This window comes from Thalassophryne amazonica, chromosome 1, assembly GCF_902500255.1.
Source record: "Thalassophryne amazonica chromosome 1, fThaAma1.1, whole genome shotgun sequence".
NCBI lineage: Eukaryota > Metazoa > Chordata > Actinopteri > Batrachoidiformes > Batrachoididae > Thalassophryne > Thalassophryne amazonica.
Window position 1 is genome coordinate 67,070,381 of NC_047103.1, and position 20,114 is coordinate 67,090,494.

A 20,114-nucleotide genomic window follows, 5' to 3' on the forward strand; every position below is an offset into this window, starting at 1 on the left:
GAGATGCCCGTGAACGACGTCAAGGCTGTCTTCTCCACTCGCTCCATGTAATGCATGAAGCAAAAGGCACTAGAAGCAGGCCACACAGCAGAAAAGATCCAGCACAGTTACCTTAGGAGGATTTTGGGTCTTAGAATTAGAAGGCTTCATTTTAAAATATTAGACCTCCAAAATAATCTTGATAGTCTTTACAAAAGGTTAGAAACCTTAGTGGGGGAAGAGGCCCATAATAAGATCACAAAGTTCATAGTTAAAATTCAAATGGCTGAGCATTTAAAAAGTAAGGAAGGGCAAATCAGGAAGTTTCACAACCTTTTAGTGCAGAAAAGGCGTACTTTCAGGGGGAGTAGTTTTAAAGATACACCCAGACAAATTAGTGACAACAGGGAAAATTGGGTAAAGAATCTGTCCGACAGGGTTCTTACACAGACAGAAAAGGATGTGCTCACCAAAGGACTAAATTTCTCAGTGACCCCTAAACATATACCGAGAGTAGATTACATCACTGCAGTAGAGTCAGCCATTAAACATAACAGTTGTCAGAGTCAGAAGCTGGGGACCTCCGACTAAGAGTCACAGCAGTGCTTAACAGTGCTAAGCCTCCTCCGTCCAACATCACAGGAGAAGAACAGAAAGCTTTGGCAGCACTGCAGAAGGACCAAAGCATCCTTATCCTGCCAGCAGATAAAGGCAGATGCACGGTGGTCCTGAACACATCGGACTATGAGGCCAAGATCGACAACTTGCTCAGTGACTCCAGTACATACGAACGTCTGAAGAGAGACCCCACGAGTGGCTATAAGAAGAAAATCATTAGCTACCTCCAAAACCTGGAGAAAGAGGGACTCATCGACAGGCAGACATACTACAGACTGTACCCGGGGGACACCACTCCATGCATCTCTGGACTGCCCAAAATCCACAAACAGGACGTGCCACTCAGGCCTATTGTAAGTAGCACAGATTCCATCACATACAATTTGGCCAAGCACCTCAAGTGGATTTTGGCTCCTCTAGTGGGTAACTCAGACCACCATGTGGAGAACACACAAGATTTTGTGAACAAGATCAAGGACCTGCAGCTGGAGGCAGATGAAACTATGGTGTCATTTGATGTGACTTCGTTGTTCACCTGCATCCCCACCGCTGAGGCCATCTCAGCTGTGAGGCAGAGACTGCTGGAGGATGTGTCTCTACCCGAAAGGACCAAACACACCAGTCACTGGTTCAGATATGTCGATGACACATGGGTTAAAATCAAGCAACAGGAGGTTGAGGACTTTACAGAACACATCGATTCGGTGGATTCCAATATCAAGTTCACACGTGAGGATGCCAGAAACAACCATTTAGCCTTCTTGGACTGTGATGTTACGATTGGAGAGAACAGGCAGCTCCAGACAGAGGTTTACAGAAAACCCACTCACACTGACCAATATCTGCTCTTTGGCTCAAACCACCCCCTTGAACACAAGCTCGGGGTGATCAGGACTCTTCAACACAGAGCCCTACAGGTGCCCACAACTGCAGGGGGAAGGGCTAAAGAACAACTTGTACGGAAAGCCCTCACAGTATGTGGGTACCCACGATGGTCCCTGGACAAAGTGCAGAAGTCCCAGAAAACAAAGAGACCAGATAGACAGGAGACGGAGACAAGAAGAAGAGGAGTGTCTCTCCCTTATTTAGCAGGAGTAGGGGAAAAACTACAGAGGATCTTCAGACAGCACAAAATCCCAGTTTACTTTAAACCAGTTAACACCTTGAGACAGAAATTAGTTCACCCTAAGGACAGGATCCCTAGTTACAAACAGAGCAATGTAGTGTATTATATCAGATGTCAGGAAAACTGTAATGAACTCTACATAGGTGAGACTAAGCAACCTTTAAACAAGAGGCTATACCAGCACCGCAGAGAGGTCGCCAGTGGACCTCAGTCTGCAGTTCATCTCCACCTGAAAGACACTAACCACACGTTTGAGGACAAGGAAGTTAAAATCTTAGCCAGAGAGAAGAAATGGTTTGAGAGAGGTGTCAAGGAAGCATTCTTTGTAAAACAGTTGAAACCCAGCCTTAACCGGGGGGCGGGTCTCAGACACGCTTTGTCCCCTGTTTACAATGGGGTACTCAGGTCAAAGCAGTTTCAGTCTTTTGTTCATGGTAATGAGTCATTCACGTCATCAGGAGAGTCGTCAAGGGAGCCATCCGGGGAGGCTTCCATCCCATCATTATGAGAGTGCTAACTAGAGCACAATAGGTGCTAATTAGAGCTATTGTTTAGCCACTGATTTGAAGCGAAACGTCCTCACGTCAAGCAACACAGTCCAGTCGAAGATTCAAGCTTCTCTACTCTGTTGTCTGTGTCGCAGGATGCTATTTTACCACTGTATTTACTGGCTACCTGAACACGTAGATGTATTTCTTGTACTCGAAAAAGTCAGAATATGTTATTTTCAGGAGATGATAGACCTTCTGTCTAATGTGCCAGAAATGTGAGAGAATTTTGTGAGGAGCTGACGGCAGAGCTGCTGTGGTACCCAAAATAGTGGAGATGATCAGACAGAGAGCCACTTTTGGAAGTAGCCAAGAGAGTCTAGTAGCCGTGGCTCATGGGGAGTGTGCTGGACACACCTGTCTGCAGCAGCTGGGATTATCCTTGTTCTAATTCTAAATCAGGACTACAGTGGAAAAAGATCTCATGCTACCAACCATGGTCAGCCCGTGTATGCAGTGGTGGGCTTAATCACAGCGGAACTCTGGCGGGTATCTGTCCACAGGAAGATGGAGTAGACCTGGACATTATTGTCCATGCATGATGGCTTCCTTGATGGTGTGGAATTTACATATTTAATCTTGGAAATCATTCAGCAAGTAGGTGAATGCCATGTTCAGTTTTTTTTTTCTTTTTATATTTTGTTCTTGTCAGTGGAGCAGGTAGGCTTTGTTATTTTTATTTTATTTTGACAGACTCTGTCCAATTTTGGATCTCAATGTTTGCAGAGTCTGCTTTCTACCAGAGCAGCATGCTATTTTCACCCCATTATAGCTTCCACCGTGAACATGCTCGCGGAACTCTCCACTGTTTTTCAGGCTGCCTGATCACATAGATGCATTTTAGATTTTTCACAGTTATATCAATAACAATACTTATAAGCATGCACAAACCTGAACCTTTAGCAGACTGTTTTTAACAAGTTGCATTTATGATGGACATGCACCTGTGCCAAGTCTTCTCACAGTGGAGAGCGGCTGCTGCTTTTACCGTGACTGCATCAAAATTGACAGTTATCACTTAAAAATTAGTCATCATAACACAACATCACACTTATGTAAGGTTTACAATTAATCTGCGGCTCTGTTCTTAGTGTTAGCTGCTACATTCAAGTGCTCACTGGGACTTTTCCTCAAAGCTACGTAAATGCTGTCAGAAACACTCGAAAAAATGAATACTCACAAGTACTCTGTTTTTGGCAGTCTCTGTAGCTGTTTGTTGCAAATGTCTTATACTTTGAGACCGGTCATGGAGGTGCACAAAATAAACCTGGTGTATCATTGGATGGTCACTAACAGCTTAAATCTACATTGTTATGATTTCTGTTCAACATGTCCTTTAAGCTGTAGAAACATCTCAAGGATAATCAATGGAAACAGGATGCACCTGAGCTCAGTTTTGAGCTTCATGGCAAAGGCTGTGAATACTTATGTGCATAAATGGACTGCATTTACATGGCGCTTTTCCATCTGCATCAGACGCTCAAATCGCTTTACAATAATGCCTCACAATCACCCCAATGTGAGGGTGCTGCCATACAAGGTGCTCACTACACACCGGGAGCAACTAGGGGATTAAGAACCTTGCCCAAGGGCCCTTAGTGATTTTCCGGTCAGGCTGAGATTTGAACCAAGGATCCTCTGGTCTCAAGCCCAATGCTTAACTACTAGACCATCACCTCCCCTTAGTACATGTGATTTCTTTGTTTGTTTGTTTGTTTATTTTTAATAAATTTGCAAACATCTATCTGAAAAACTTTTTTTGCATTGTCATTATGGGTATTGTGTGTAGAATTTTGAGGGAAAAAAATGAATTTCATCCACTGACTGATCCAGTGCTGTGAATACTTTCTGGATGCACCGTACTGGCACATTCTTGCCCTGGTAAGTTCTTCTGTTAATTATTACTCTTCCTGTCCATCCTTCTCTCCAGATCCTCGGTATATTGCCTGGATGGCTGTCGTAGCATTGTCATACAACTACAATGTTTGGTTTTGCACTGCTCGGTTGGCCTTCCCTTACCATAACCCAACTCTCAACCCATACTGGATATTTTTTGACATTCTTGCGGATGTGGTAACTGCCATTGACATCACAGTGTGGCAACCCCGACTTCAGTTTGTCAAAAAAGGGGACATTATTGTAAGTCACAAATCATCTTGAGGCATCAAGCACCACAGACAGTGTATGTGACCCTCACCCCACTCGAATAGACAGTACAAGCAATGTAATGGTAACTAATATAGCCTGTGGCCATATTAGTTTTAAAATTGATTTGGCTGAACATCTGGCAGGGGTAGGACGTACAGCAGCACGTGACAATAACTGGATGTCTCTTCGGATGATCTTTGGTTACTGCTGGAATGACTTTGTATCAAATGACTGGTTGATTAGTGAGATTGAGATAATGAGTATCACTTGCATTGTGAGGGAGTCTCATCTACAACAGTCTGGCCATGTGGCGTGTTTCTCTGTGCATAATCCAGCATGTAGGTGCCTCATTGTTGAGGACCCGAGCAGCTGGAGAAGGCCAAGAAGAAGCCCACACTTCACCTGGCTGCAGCAGACAGATGGTGAATTTTGAAAGGTGGAATCGGCTCAGTTGTCTGCCTAGATGGTTGCCATTCCATGGTGTCATGGATGCAGCAATGTGTGACACCAGTATATGCTCCCAGACTTAGTAAGTTATTTGATTCGGGGCATTATCCAGATGTAGAGTTTAACGTATTTAACTGTTAATCAGTGAAGACATTGGTCTCAGTCTTTGGTGAAATGGGAGTATCAATTCGCTGAACCCAGTCAGGACCAGAATTCTATGAAATGTAATGGGACAATTTTTAACAAAATGAATCAAATTTATGATACACCAAAGAGGTGGGACATGGAAGAATCTTGGAAGTGAAACATAGAAGTGAACTTAAATTTATTTTTAGAATTTATATTTATTTTAAGAAATTCTCTGTAATTTGTGTGACTTGGCCACAAGCTAATCAAATATCCATGCAGATAGCTTTTGACATTGTGAACTTTGACACATTTACATTGATTGTTAAAAGCTTGATATGGTTGATCTTTGAGGGAATGGAAAATAAATAGTGTTCAAAATGGAAGCAGGTATCACAACAGCTAGCATGTTGTATAACATATTTAGCAATTCCTAATCTGTTAAAGTGTATACTTTTCCCATTATACTTTGATATACAGTTGTATACAAAGGTTTGGGCACCCCTGATCATTTTCAAGATTTTCCTTTAAAAATCATTGGTTGTGTTGATCAGAAATTTCAGTTAAACATATTGTATAGCAGAAGAACACACCAATATTTGAGAAGTGAAATGACTTTTCATTGACTTGAATACATTTAGCACTAATTACTGGAACACAAAATTGGTTTGGTAAGCTCATTGACCCTTGACCTCCTTTCACAGGTGAATCCAATCATGAGAAAGGGTATTTAAGGTGGCCATTTGCAAGTGTTTCCCCTCTTTGGATCTCTTCTAATGAGTGGCAACATGGGAGCCTCTAAACAACTCTCAAATAACCTCAAAATAAAGATGGTTCAACATCATGGTTTAGGGGAAGGATACAAAAAGCTATCTCAGAGATTTCAGCTGTCAGTTTCCACTGTGAGGAACATAGTGAGGAAATGGAAGACCACAGGCACAGTACTAGTTAAGGCTCGAAGTGGAAGGCCAAGAAAAATCTCACATAAGCTGAAGCGAAGGATGGTGAGAACAGTCATAGTCAACCCACAGACCTGCTCCAAAGACCTACAACAGTGGTGTCCAAACTATTCCAGAAAGGGCTGAGATGGTGCAGGTTTTCTTTGCAGCCACTGACTCCAGCAGGTGATTTCACTGGTTAGCATCACTTTGAGCAGGTCAGATGAGTTCATCAGTGAAATCACCTGCTGGAGTCAGTGGCTGCAAAGAAAATCTGCACCCTCTCGGCCCTTTCTGGAATACTTTGGACACCACTGACCTACAACATGATCTTGCTGCAGATAGTGTCTCTGTGCATCGTCCAACTATACAGCGCACTTTGGACAAGGAAATGCTGGATGAGATAGTAATGCAGAGGAAGCCTTTTCTGCGTACATGCCACAAACAGAGTCACCTGAGGTATGCTAATGCATATTTGGACAAGCCAGCTTCATTTTGGAATAAGGTGCTGTGGACTGATGAAACTAAAATTGAGTTATTTGGACATAACAAGGGGCAGTATGCATGGCTGAAAAAGATCACAACATTCCAAGAAAAACACTGGCTACCTACAGTAAAATTTGGAGGTGGCTCCATCATGCTGTGTGGCTGTGTGGCCAGTGCAGGTACTGTGAATCTTGTTAAAGTTGAGGGTCACATGGATTCCAGTCAATATCAGCAGATTCTTGAGAACAATGTTCACGAATCAGTGACAAAGCTGAAGTTGCGCCGGGGCTGGATCTTTCAACAAGACAATGACCTTAAACACTGCTCAAACTCTACTAAGGCATTAATGCAGAGGAACAAGTACAACATTCTGGAATGGCCATCTCAGTCCCCAGACCTGAATATTATTGCAAATCTGTGGTGTGATTTTTAAGCGGGCTGTCCATGCTCAGAAACCAACAAATCTGAGATGTTTTGTAGAATGGTCCAAAATACCATCAACCAGAATCCAGACTCTCACTGGACGCTATAGGAAGTGTTTTGAAGCTGTTATTTATGCAAAAGGAGGATCTACTAAATATTGATGTATTTTTTTTCTGTTGGGGTGCCCAAATTTATGTACCTGCCTAATTTTGTTTAAAGAATTACTGCACACTTTCTGTAAATCCTGTAAACTTCATTTCACTTCTCAAATATCACTGTGTTTGTCTGCTATATGATATATTTAACTGAAATTGCTGATCCAAACAACCAGTGATTTATAAAGGAAAATTATGAAAATCATCAGGGGTGTCCAAACCTTTAAATACAACTGTAGTCATTTGTAGGATGAAAGTCCATAGAGTAAAATACATTCATTCAGGTTAAGTTGTCCAGTTAACGACGAAACTAGTAAAGTGATTAAAATGGCTCACCAAGACAGATGGCTTTGATAGCTAGTATGACGCTAGCTTGGAAACCAGCGCGTGGGGCTTGTTTTTCAGCAAATAATGAATTCTGCTTTGATATGTCCATGTTATCTTTTGTGTTGATTTAACCAATAATTTAAAGCAGTGCTTAGAAACCATGCTTCTGGACATCACCTGTCCTGGTTGTTTGCCTGCTTACATTGCTCCACCAAAGCAAAATAACTCGGAAACATTGTCTTCAGACATAAAAGAACTAATATATCATCTTACACAGTATTTTCACAAAATATCTGGCATACGTCAGTCTGTAGGCTAAATGCTAAAGCACAGGACGCGGAACAAACAAAAACAATAACAACTTATTTTTACATAAGCCTCTGAGGTTCCAGGTTCCCATCCTGATGTTGCAGCAGTCATGTAATTAACTGGTCCCAAAGATAACAGTAAAGTGGGGGTCCCCACTGTCATATACAGTGGGGTAAAAAAGTATTTCGTCAGCCCCTGATTGTGCAAGTTCCCCTACTTAGAAAGATGAGAGAGGTCGGTAATTTTCATCATAAGTATACTTCAACTATGAGAGACAAAATGAGAAAAAAAAATCCAGGAAATCAAATTGTAGGATTTTTAAAGAATTTATTTGTAAATTATGGTGGAAAATAAGTATTTGGTCACCCACAAACAAGCAAGATTTCTGGCTCTCACAGATGTGTAACTTCTTCTTTAAGAAGTTCTTCTGTCCTCCACTCATTACCTGTATTAATGGCACCTGTTTGAACTTGTTATCTGTATAAAAGACACCTGTCCACAGCCTCAAACAGTCAGACTCCAAACTCAACCATGGCTAAGACCAAAGAGCTGTCAAAGGACACCAGGAAGACAATTGTAGATGTGCACCAGGCTGGGAAGAGTGAATCTACAAGAGTCAAGAAGGTTGGTGTGAATAAATCAACTGTGGGAGTAATTGTAAGAAAATGGAAGACATACAAGACCATTGATAATCTCCTTCAATCTGGGGCTCCACGCAAGATCTCATCCCGTGGGATCAAAATGATCATGAGAACCATGAACAAAAATCCTGCAGAGAGCTGGGACCAAAGTAACAAAGGCTACACACTACACACAGAGGGACTCAAATCCTGCAGTGCCAGGTGTGTCCGCCTACTTACGCCAGTACATGTCCAGGCCCGTCTGAAGTTTGCCAGAGAGCATATGGATGATCCAGAAGAGGACTGGGAGAATATCATGTGGTCAGATGAACCCAAAATAGAACTTTTTGGTAAAAACTCAACTTGTTGTGTTTGGAGGAAGAAGAAAGCTGAATTGCATTCCAAGAACACCATATCTATTGTGAAGCATGGGGGTGGAAACATCATGCTTTGGGGCTGTTTTTCTGCAAAGGGGACAGGACGACTGATCTGTGTTAAGGAAAGAATGAACAGGGCCATGTATCGTGAGATTTTAAGCCAAAACCTCCTTCCATCAGTGAGAGCATTGAAGATGCAACGTGGCTGGGTCTTCCAGCATGACAATGATCTCAAACACACCGCTTGGGCAACGAAGGAGTGGCTCCATAAAAAGCATTTCAAGGTCTTGGAGTGGCCTAGCCAGTCTCCAGACCTCAACCCCATTGACAATTTGTTGAGAGAGTTGAAAGTCCATGTTGCCCAGCGACAGCCCCAAAACATCACTGCTTTAGAGGAGATCTGCATATTGAGTTGAACTTTTGCTATTGACCAAATACTTATTTTCCACCATAATTTACAAATAAATTCTTTAAAAATCCTACAATGTTATTTCCTGGATTTTTTTTTTTCTCATTTTGTCTCTCATAGTTGAAGTGTACCTATGATGAAAATTACAGACCTCTCTCATCTTTCTAAGTAGGGGAACTTGCACAATCAGGGGCTGACTAAATACTTTTTACCCCACTGTAATTAAGTGGTCCTGAACATCATCAAATTAATTTGGTCACGTAACTGGTACCAAAGATAAAGTGTATTTTTAGGTCAGCAGCGGACATCACCAAACGAATGCAAAAGAAATTTGTAACATTTTTAAGCATGTCGTTGATGGGTGTGTGAGGGTCATCAATGTCTGTCTGTGCACTACTCCTTAACAATTGTCACATTTTTACACCCTGTTCAGTTTTAAAACTGTAAATTATTAAATTAACTTCTGCGCCTTGCAGACAAACAGAGCTGTGACGAAGGAACATTACAGGAAATCACAAAGATTCAAGGTAAGGAATTGATTATTAATGTAGCAAAGTATGCAACATATTTTAAGCATAAAACAGAAACCAAGACTAAAAAATAATTTTACTATCTTTGTTTTATAAATACAACACTATTTATTATTACATTGTAAACAGACTGCATTTATATCGGGCTTTCATGGTCAAAGCACTTTACATTGATGACTTACATTTACTCATTCTCTGATGTCTGATGTCTTGGTACACAGCGAGACCGTAGTGGGATTTGATTGGAGAATCCTCTGGTCACAATCCCATCGCTCTAACAACTTGACCATTACTTCCCTCATTATCTTTGGTCATTGTGTAAATAACCTAATATTTTCCTTCTATAGGTGATGTAGGCTAATCAAACCTCATTTCAAAAATTGATTATAGAGCTAAAATTACATCTAAAGTTTTTGGAAAAATATTAAAATTTGAAAATATCAGGTTTTGCATCATCCCAATTATCTTCTGCAGTAATCTGCTAAAGTAGATTATATGGTTTAAGGTTCATGTTAAATTTCAAATAGTTTATAGAATGTCTGTGTTTGTATAAACAACCCTGCTGCAAGAAAATTTTCAGATGGAGACAGGAGACTCATACAAGGTATTTCCTCAGAAACTCACCTGAAAGACACCTGCAGATTTCATCAATCTGAATAATACATTTTTTGTGGAAAGTCTGACAGCATGGTGGTTACTTAGGAAACGAGACAAGTCCAATTGGTGTAAAAATGAACTTCAAAACTCTCTTTATTGTCAAAATGTGGCTGAAAAATCTAAATTAATTGGTTAATCCAAACCTGAACATTTTACTTTCCAGTTTTATCTGCAGTGTTATTACAGACGCATCAATATGCAGTGTAAGAGAACATGGAAATGCTCTGAACGTATATCCACAGGAATGTTGTTTGAGAAGTTTGCATTGGCTGCCAATGAGTGCCAGACCCCATCAGCTGTGATGATACCTGCATAACATTTGGTAATATTCAGAATTCTAATGTCCTGGAGGGCTTTTTGCTGCTTTTGATGGTCATCAACAAAACATCTTTTTTGTATGTCCCATTTGACTTGGCTTGTTTTAGTCTTCAGTAACAGAGGACCATATCTGTACTCTTGCTTCAGCCTGAGAGGGCACGTGGGTTGTTTTTAAAGTTAGTGTCTATGGAATATTTTTGACTACAAACTTTAACACAAGCAACAAGCACTGTACTGACTGTAGTCATTAAGTTCATAATTTGATATTGATGTACATTTGTGAACTGTCCAGCAAGTGTCAGTTGTCAGTTAAGTTTTCTTTTTAATACCAACTCAAGAACAATGCTGCAAAACACAAGTGTTGCAAAAGTTTTGAACCATTGCAAAGCATTACGTATTTTAACTTTGAAATCAACTTTGCAGCACAGATAAAAAAAAAGTTTTGATATTATTCTGAGCCACATGTACATTACATTCCTGTTCTGGTGTATATTTCATTCCATATTTGAAATACAGACTCCAAAAGAATGTTCTGAAACACAGGTGTTGCAAAGGGTTTGAAATAATGCAAAACATTGTTTCGAGTCAGACATCACTAACTTGCAGTAACAAAGAAAGGTTTTTTCTATCATTCTGAGCCACAGGCTCTACCCATTCTCTTATTATCATTCTATTTTCCCATTCTATTGACTACGAGGTCTGTTAAAAAAGTATCCGACCTTTTTATTTTTTGCAAAAACAATATGGATTTGAATCACGTGTGCTTGCATCAGCCAAGCTTGAACTTTCGTGCGCATGCGTGAGTTTTTTCATGCCTGTCGGTTGCGTCATTCGCCTGTGAGCAGGCTTTGTGTGAGCAGTGGTCCACCCCTCTCGTCGGATTTTTATTGCGAATAAATGTCTGAATGATTTGGAGCTTTGCTGCATCAAATTTTTCCAGAAACTGTGAGAGACCTCCAGGTGGACACCATTTGGAAAATTCAGATGGCTTTCAGGGACGATTTTATGGGGATTAAACAGATTAAGGAGTGCTCCAGCCGGTTTAAAGACCGCCCACAGCGTCTGAGAGCGCGGCGCACTCCGAGCGGCGATCGACAGGCTCAAACCCCGCTGAAACAACCAGATCATTTCCAACGTGAAGGCTTTGTTGATCTGGGACGTCGTCTGACTTCCACAAAAATGGCAGAAGACGTGGACATCAAGACTTTTTTGGCACATTCCACTGTTACAGGAGTTTTTTTCATGGAAAGAGAAGCGGAGGGATGCACCACAGAGCCGCGAATGGCGCGGACAAAAGCACCTCCGTGTTGGTCTCACAGGACGGCTTTCAGATGGCTTTCAGACGGCTTTCGGTGGCTTTTCAGTCGTGTGACTATCCGAGAAATTGTGCATGAGCTGGACGTGTCAGAACATGTCCTGTGAGGCTTCATCACGGCGTTGCTTTGCGCCATGCGGCTCCACCGCGACGCGCGGAATTCCTCCGCTCCTCTTTCCATGACAAAAACTCCTGTAACAGTGGAATGTGCCATTCATTTCCACACTGGACGCTGTGTTCATCCGGGACGTCGTCTGGCTTCCACAGGAATTGCGGAAGACGTGGACATCAGCACTTTTTCGGTACATTCCACTGTGACAGAAGATTTGGCCATGAAAAGAGTGGCTGTGAAATTTATGCTGCTGCTGATGGCGGAGCAAAAGCGCCTCCGTGTTGAAGTCTCACAGGACATGCTGTGACATGCCCACCTCTTCCACAATTTCTTGGATAGTCACACGACTGAAAAGTCACCGAAAGCCGTCTGAATCATCCGAATGGTTTCCACCTGGCTGTCGCCCAGTTTCTGGCAAAATTTGATGCGGCGCTGCTTCAGTCATTCCGTCTTTTTCCTTGCAATGAAAATCCGCCGAGCGCACAACACGTCCTTACACAAAGGCTGCTTACCAGAAAACGATGCAATCCACAGGCGTAAAAAAGTTCACGCATGCGCACGAAGGTTCAAGGTTTGCTCATGCAAGCACACGTGATTCAAATCCAACAGGTTTTTGCAAAAAATAAAAAGGTCCGATACTTTTCTAACAGACCTCATAGATGGTGTGTGCACACAAAAAAAACTATGTTCACCTTTTCCCACACATAAACTGGCATTTATAAAGGAAGAATGTGCAGTGAGAGTGTCAATGCAGTACCTCATGTTTCAGACCATATGTACAGATATTTCAAAGAGCAAATCAAGCCTGATATGGAAATTAAAAATGAATAATTATGTGCTTTAATTTTTATCATTGCTGTGTATTGTTACTTTGTTTAAATTTTGTTGATTGTGGAAGCTATACATAGTTCCAGTCATGTTTAATATGTAAGTTGATCATCTCTGTTATGTTACGTTGCACTGCATTATGTTATGTCTGGCTTCCTCCCACTTCCAAAGATGTGCCAGTTAGGTGAATTGGAAACTTTAAATTTGACTGGAGGTGATATTGAAAATGTGTTTGTCTGCATGTATGTATGTGGCCCTCTGAGAGACGCAGGTCCTGTCCTGTGACTACTGGGATAGGCTACATCCCCCCAAGACCCTTGATTGGAGTCATCAGGTGTAGAGAATGAATGCTTTCCCATTCAGAAGGTTTTCATTTGTTTATGATTCCAGAACCGAGCTCAACAAATAAACCTGATTTCCACCAATATATTTTCCAATATATTCTCCACCTCTGTGATCAGTCTAAATTTTGCATTTGGTAAAGTTGCATTTCTCTTATGTTTTGTTTGTTTGTTTTTTGTATTTATTGCCATGTCTAATAAGCTGTGGTGCAAAATGTAGTTTTATATACAGTAATTCAGCAGCAGTGAAGGGAGCTGCTGCCCTGTTCAAAAATGTGATTGAACCTGCTGTGAACCATAACCTGTCTTTTATTCCTCTCCGTCTAGGTTGATATAATCAGCATCCTCCCCTTTGACCTCTTATGCCTGCGTTTTGAATTTTCTGCGATATACAGATTAAACCGCTTTATCAGGGTAGGGAAAAAAATGTTCATTTTCACTATTTTACTGTATTGAATCACAGCAAAACATGTTTCAGATGGTTCTTCTTCAGCTCCTCACTGTGTTTGTTGTGCAGCTTGACTCCTTCTTTGAGTTCAGTGACCGACTGGAGAGCATTTTGGCAAAGGCTTACATCTGGAGGTAAAGCTCAACAAAAACACACAAACACATCCAAGAAAGTAATACCCCAAGCACACTTACGTTGATTGAGGCTGAACTGCGTCAGAATGACACATCCGGCCACAATTGGGAAATACTGAGGTGTGGTCTGAAGACCAACGCACAGCAGTCTGTGAGCGTCTACATATTTGGTCCCATTCTCTCAGCTGTCCTGAGCGTGTTGCACATGTTCAAAACACTCCTGGCACCATCAAGATGGAACACACATCTGATGGCAGTCTATATGCAGTTTCTTGCATCATCTGATCGCAATCTACATATTCTGATGGCATCAAAACAGCATCTGAAATGATCTGATTGTGGTTGATTGAGCTCTGAGATTGATCGGTCACAGCAAAGCCTGCCGCCATGATGTCCACCTCCACTGGACCCTGGCCAAGGAGTGCAAAGGAAATGTTGATATGTAATAACATGTATGTGGCACACATTCATCATGTACAGTGGGTGTCAACAGCACGCAATCAAACCCAAAGTGCGTGTGCCACTACACCTGTCGGTGGTCTCATGCGCAGTAAGGTGTCATAGTGCACATCAGGCACGGAGCTGAACGGATCTCACTGCTATAATATACATATTATTACCTGATCACCATCTAAACTCTGTAGGAGGTGTGAGATGGAACTGTATTGCCAGGCCACGACAAGATTATTAAACATGAAACTCACCTCCAGTATGGAACCAGGACAGCACAGAGGATCCAAACCACAGCTTGTAGTGAAAAGCCTCTCAGCAGGCTGCTGTGTGCTGCAAATAACCACGTAAAAATTAAATCCCATGTGATAATCCAATCGACATCACAATGTACAGACTTGCATTGTGCTCCTGAAGTGAGCAAAGAAGAAAAAAGAAATTAAAGTTCGGTGGAAAGACCTCGTACACACCTGCGCTGGACACACGCGAGCGCACGTGTGCCCCTTGCACACGCGCAGGGCTGGAATGATCACTCAGCTGTGTGCGTGTGTGTGTTCATAATGACTGCATGAGCCACTAAGCGTGCGTGTGTGCCACTGGACACCTTTCCTGAAAGTTTGCTGGCAGTGGGCCAAGCAGTCACACCATGCGTCAGATGCTGGCTTTGACACATATGGCATGAGTCCCATCCATACTTCGGTTGTACTCCAGTGTCCAGTACCAGCAGGGACTGTGCAAAGGGAGGAACACAGCACTCCCTCCCACTCTGGTCCCGTGGTTGCCATCCAGACGTTTGGACATCGGCAGTCTTCTGTGCCATCCACCTGTTGTCCACATATGCTTTGGATGCCATCATGCAGGTGTGAATGAGATAATCTGGATGCGTTCTGACACATTTGACCACGCTTCTTTCCCTCCCGACTGCATCCGATTATGGCAATTTTTTGCCGTTTCGGCCTGGTTCCTGCACATTCTTGCTATGTGTGATGGGGGCTTAAACCCTTATTAAAAATTCTGTGTATACTCTTAGATGCTTATTTTCTGATGCGCAAAGAAAGGGGGGCACACTTGCATGAGCTGTGTTTTTCGTCTTAATTACGACGAAAAAAGCAGCGTAATAACTCACAAAAACGGCATTTGTTACGATGTATTTGTGATGATACATGACTGAAAGTGGCGTATTTGTCGCACTGTTGGCTTGTCATAGTCCTGCAGCGCGCCGCTCACAGAGCCGGACAGGTGTGACATTCAAATCGCACAATCACATTCAAATCTGATGGTCTGTTTCACATGGAGCAGCCTGCCGAGGTGCGCTGTGTGCGGCCGCTGCAGCCCGGCAGATAGGCAAAAAAGATGTTTTATGTATTTCCACATGAGTACAGGAAGCAGAGACACGTGCTGGGGAACATATATATATATATATATATATATATATATATATATATATATATATATATATATATATATATATATATATATATATATTTATTATTATATATATATATTGATATATATATATATATATATATATATATATATATATATATATATATATATATATATATACGAGGGCTGTCAATAAAGTAACGGTCCTTTTTATTTTTTTCAAAAACTATATGGATTTCATTCATATGTTTTTACGTCAGACATGCTTGAACCCTCGTGCGCATGCGTGAGTTTTTCCACGCCTGTCGGTGACGTCATTCGCCTGTGAGCACTCCTTGTGGGAGGAGTCGTCCAGCCCCTCCTCGGAATTCCTTTGTCTGAGAAGTTGCTGAGAGACTGGCGCGTTGTTTGATCAAAATTTTTTCTAAACCTGTGAGACACATCGAAGTGGACACGGTTCGAAAAATTAAGCTGGTTTTCAGTGAAAATTTTACCGGCTGATGAGAGATTTTGAGGTGATTCTGTCGCTTTAAGGACTTCCCACGGTGCGAGACGTCACTCAGCGCTCTCAGCCGCCGTCGTCAGCCTGTTCAAGCTGAAAACCTCCACATTTCAGGTTCTATTGATCCAGGACGTCGTGAGAGAACAGAGAAGTTTCAGAAGAAGGCGGTTTCAGCATTTTATCTGGATATTCCACTGTTAAAGGAGATTTTTTTAATTTCAACACTTCCGGTTTTGAATATTTACACACACTTGATTTCTATCTGTGGAGTGATATTTGATCAAATCCTGGTCATCACTGTTTTCCTCTGGCTCTTTGTGATACAGAGTTATTCGTACCACTGGCTACCTGCTCTTTGTGCTCCACCTGAATGCGTGTGCATTCTACATGGTCTCAGTACACCAGGGTCTTGCATCGACTACATGGGTCTATAATGGAAAAGGCTCTGCGTATGTACTTTTCAATTTTTTTCATTTTTCAACTTTTTATGTCATGTTTGTCATCGCTGTTTGAGTACTGTGTTGCTGAAACATTCTCTCACTATCTGTAGCTCTGCATGATCCAGAACAGTCTGAATCTTTTCTCTGCTCCACCCCTGTGTGTTGAAAATGTAATACCGTTTCTCACTTCCGCAATGCAATATCTTAAGGGCCCCTTCACACATAGTGCGAATTGCACATGAAGTGCGCATGAAACAGGAATTGTATGCAATACGTGTAAAATCGTACTGCAACAAGTGTTTGCGCACGCCAGCGGCTGTGAGAGTCCATCGAACCCTCTCGCGGCATGTGTCAGCCAAATTCCAGCTGATGCACACGAACACCGCTCGTATGGCATTTAGAAAATGTGAGGCCATTCACACTATTAACAAAGAAACAGTCAGCAGATGATCACTGTCAAGCTGGCAGTGAAATTTGTCTGAGTGCCCCACAAGTGTGCAGTTGCAAAAAGCCACACACATGTGGTGCATGTGTCTCACACTTGTGTGCGTGTGTCGCCCCACTCCCCCCAACATATCTGGCATGCTTGGGGGGGGCACATTTGCATAAAATGCTTATATGTATGTACAGATCTGATCACATGGGGGCCGGGCAGCGAGGTCTGATCGCACACAGCACGGGGAGGGGCCTGTCAGCTGATCACAGCACACTGACAGCTGAATGACAGCTCAGTGCACACATTAAAAACACAGAAACCACCGCCAGGATAGTTATATAAATAATTACGACAATACCTTCATATGCAGTTACATAACAATGAAAATGAATGACCACATAACACAGAGACACATTGGTCTGGGTGCTGAACTGATGGGGGCGAGTATGCTCATAGCCGCAGCTGTAAAGATCTTTCCTCTTGCATGTCCCAGCTTGAGAACACATTAAGTGTTCAGATGGACATGACCTTAAAACATTCCTCCGTGATTCATGTGTCTGCCTGCTGTTCTCACGTGGAAATATATAAATCTTTTGCCTTTGTGCCAGGCTGCAACGGCCGCACACAGCACACCTCCTTCATGTCTTTGTTGATTTCAGGCATTTTTCCACTCCAATTACACACCAGCAATGGTAGTGCAGTGGTAAACTTTCTGTCGTAATCAGAGTTTACAGGTTCAAATCCCGTGAGTGGCATTTTTCTTTTTTCTTTTAACCAGGGTAATTTAAACGCGAGGTTCTGTATTGCGTCCCCTTTTATGTATTATTTATATCAACCCAGTGATATTCACTACTTATACAGCTGGTTTTTATTTTATTTTCCTCCACATCAGCAGGACGATGTGGTGCACCTCATCCCAGCTGCTCGCACTGTGTTCCTGCTCACACAACACCATCACACCGGGATTGTGCACGCCTGCCCATTGGCTCAATGTTTTCGTGGTTCGCTCACATGAGCTGTTCCGCCGTGAGTCACCCAGATTTGTACTTAAGCGTACTATGTGTGAAGGGGCCCTAAATGATGTGTAGTTAGTAGTGATGTGAAAACTGCCAGTTGAACTGTAGGCTAGGATGTTCTGTAGGTTATGGAAATAGATGTACTTAAAAACATAAATACAACATGTTGAGATTTATCAAAGGCATTCTGACACTGAGCACAATATGATAATTGTCGCTGTTGAGTCGCACCAACAGTGTGTCTCAAAAACACCTCAAAATTTGTGAGATTGTTGCAACCACAAAAATCTCATTTTAACTTCAATGCAGTTGTATTTTCAAGAATTCCTTCATAAGGTTGCTGTCTACGGCCTGTGCCACAAAATGGGTCCTGCTTTAGGGCATTCTAATTCTCATTCAAAGTGCTTTTACATTTTGTATGTTTTCTTTAGGCCATATTTTTTTAAAGATTCCATTGCTATGCAGATGACAATCTGCTGCCACTTAAATCTGATCACATGAAGTCTTTACTATGCTTATTGGACTGTTTGTAGGATGTTAAAGACTGGCTGTCTTTAAACATCCTCCAACTGACAAGAACACTGAGGCTGTAGTACAATGTAGCTCATTTGGCGATAGGGCATACATACGGAAAGTGGAGACATTCAATGTCCCAATATTTTGACTAATAGGTGCCATATTGTTTCCAACACTTTACTGATCACATATCATTTTAAAACACACACACATCTCAACTCAGCGGGTTAGTGGATTCATGGTTTTATGCTTCAAAAAGTATCAAAATTATGGGATGTTGTACAGATAGATGCAAAAATCAACCTTAAAAGGGATATCTGTATTATAGTAGCCAAGTTGCCTGTGTGTGGGTGTGTGCATATATGCGTGCATGCATGTGTATGGCTTCGATCACAGAGAAACTGGCATTTGCCGTTTGGCATGCTTATGTATTTTGGGTGAAGGATGAATGCTGGGAAAATGGAAAGTTGATAGGACAAATATTTTTGGAGAAATTAGCGATTTTAGCTAACAAGTAAACAATGGATGTTGTGCTGCAATTCACAACCTGGTCTCACGGCAAGTCGTGCTTCAGCAGCACGAAATATACATTAATCTATTGGTTCGTGAAAGTTCTCTGTTCTCTCATGACATCCTGGGTCAACAGAGGCTTAAATTTGGAGGTTTTCGGCTTGAAACAGGATGACGACGTCGCCTCAGAGCACTGCGCGACGTCCCGCTCCGTGGGAAGTCCTTACAGTGATAGAAACAATCCAAAATCTCTCATCAGCCGTTAAAATTTTCACCGAAAACCAGCTTAATTTCTCGAATGGTATCCACTCGGATGTGCCTCACAGTTTTTGAAAAAATTTTGATGAAGCACAGCGCCAGTCTCTCAGCAACTTCTCAGACAATGAAAATCCGATGAGGGGGCTGGACCACTCCTTCCACAAGGCGTGCTCACAGGCGAATGACGTCACCGACAGGCGTGGAAAAACTCACGCATGCGCACGAAGGTTCAAGCTTGGCTGACGTAAAAACATATAAATCAAATCCATATAGTTCTTTAAAAAAATAAAACGGTCAGTTTCTTTTCTAATAGACCTCTTAGAAGTAATATTAAAATAAAATAATAATAATAATAGTGTGCATATGATAAGAAGAACCTAAACACTTTATAAATACATTGAGACAGTAAATTAACATTAAAAAATTATGTAATTTAACAGGAAATAAAAGGATTGACTTCTTCCTCTAAAACTGTTGAGGTTTAAGGTTCTAAAAACATTCTGGACTCACAAACCATTCCAACGCATTGTAGAAACTTTGCATAATTTATTACCACCCTTGAAAAATGTCAGCTATTTTATAAACACTTCCCAATCTAGAGGCCATGGATCCCCACGGGCAACATTCTAGTAAAATGTTAGGGCTGCTTCACACATAACACAATTGAAGCCGACTGTCACACGAAGGAGGAAATGAGATGAGATATACTTTATTGATCTCACAGTGGAGAAATTATGTTTACACTCCAGTTACCTCAGACAGCAATTAGTCCACAATTATTACTTGTTTACCATAATAATGGCACACAACAGAATTAAGGACAGCACATACACATTTGACATTGTTTATGTGCACTAAATTTGAAGAAGTCTGTTATCCGA

At 41.7% G+C, this 20,114-nt stretch overlaps 1 protein-coding gene across 1 annotated transcript in view; it reads left to right on the forward strand.

Annotated features, from left to right (window-relative positions):
• Nucleotides 1-20,114, forward strand: part of LOC117507056 (cyclic nucleotide-gated cation channel beta-3-like) — a 105,021-nt gene that overhangs the window by 13,779 nt on the left and 71,128 nt on the right. The window contains exons 5-9 of the mRNA XM_034166809.1: nt 4,202-4,410; nt 9,513-9,563; nt 13,465-13,551; nt 13,655-13,719; nt 16,384-16,506. Coding sequence (XP_034022700.1) covers nt 4,202-4,410; nt 9,513-9,563; nt 13,465-13,551; nt 13,655-13,719; nt 16,384-16,506 — 535 coding nt within the window. The remainder of the gene's footprint in view (nt 1-4,201; nt 4,411-9,512; nt 9,564-13,464; nt 13,552-13,654; nt 13,720-16,383; nt 16,507-20,114) is intronic.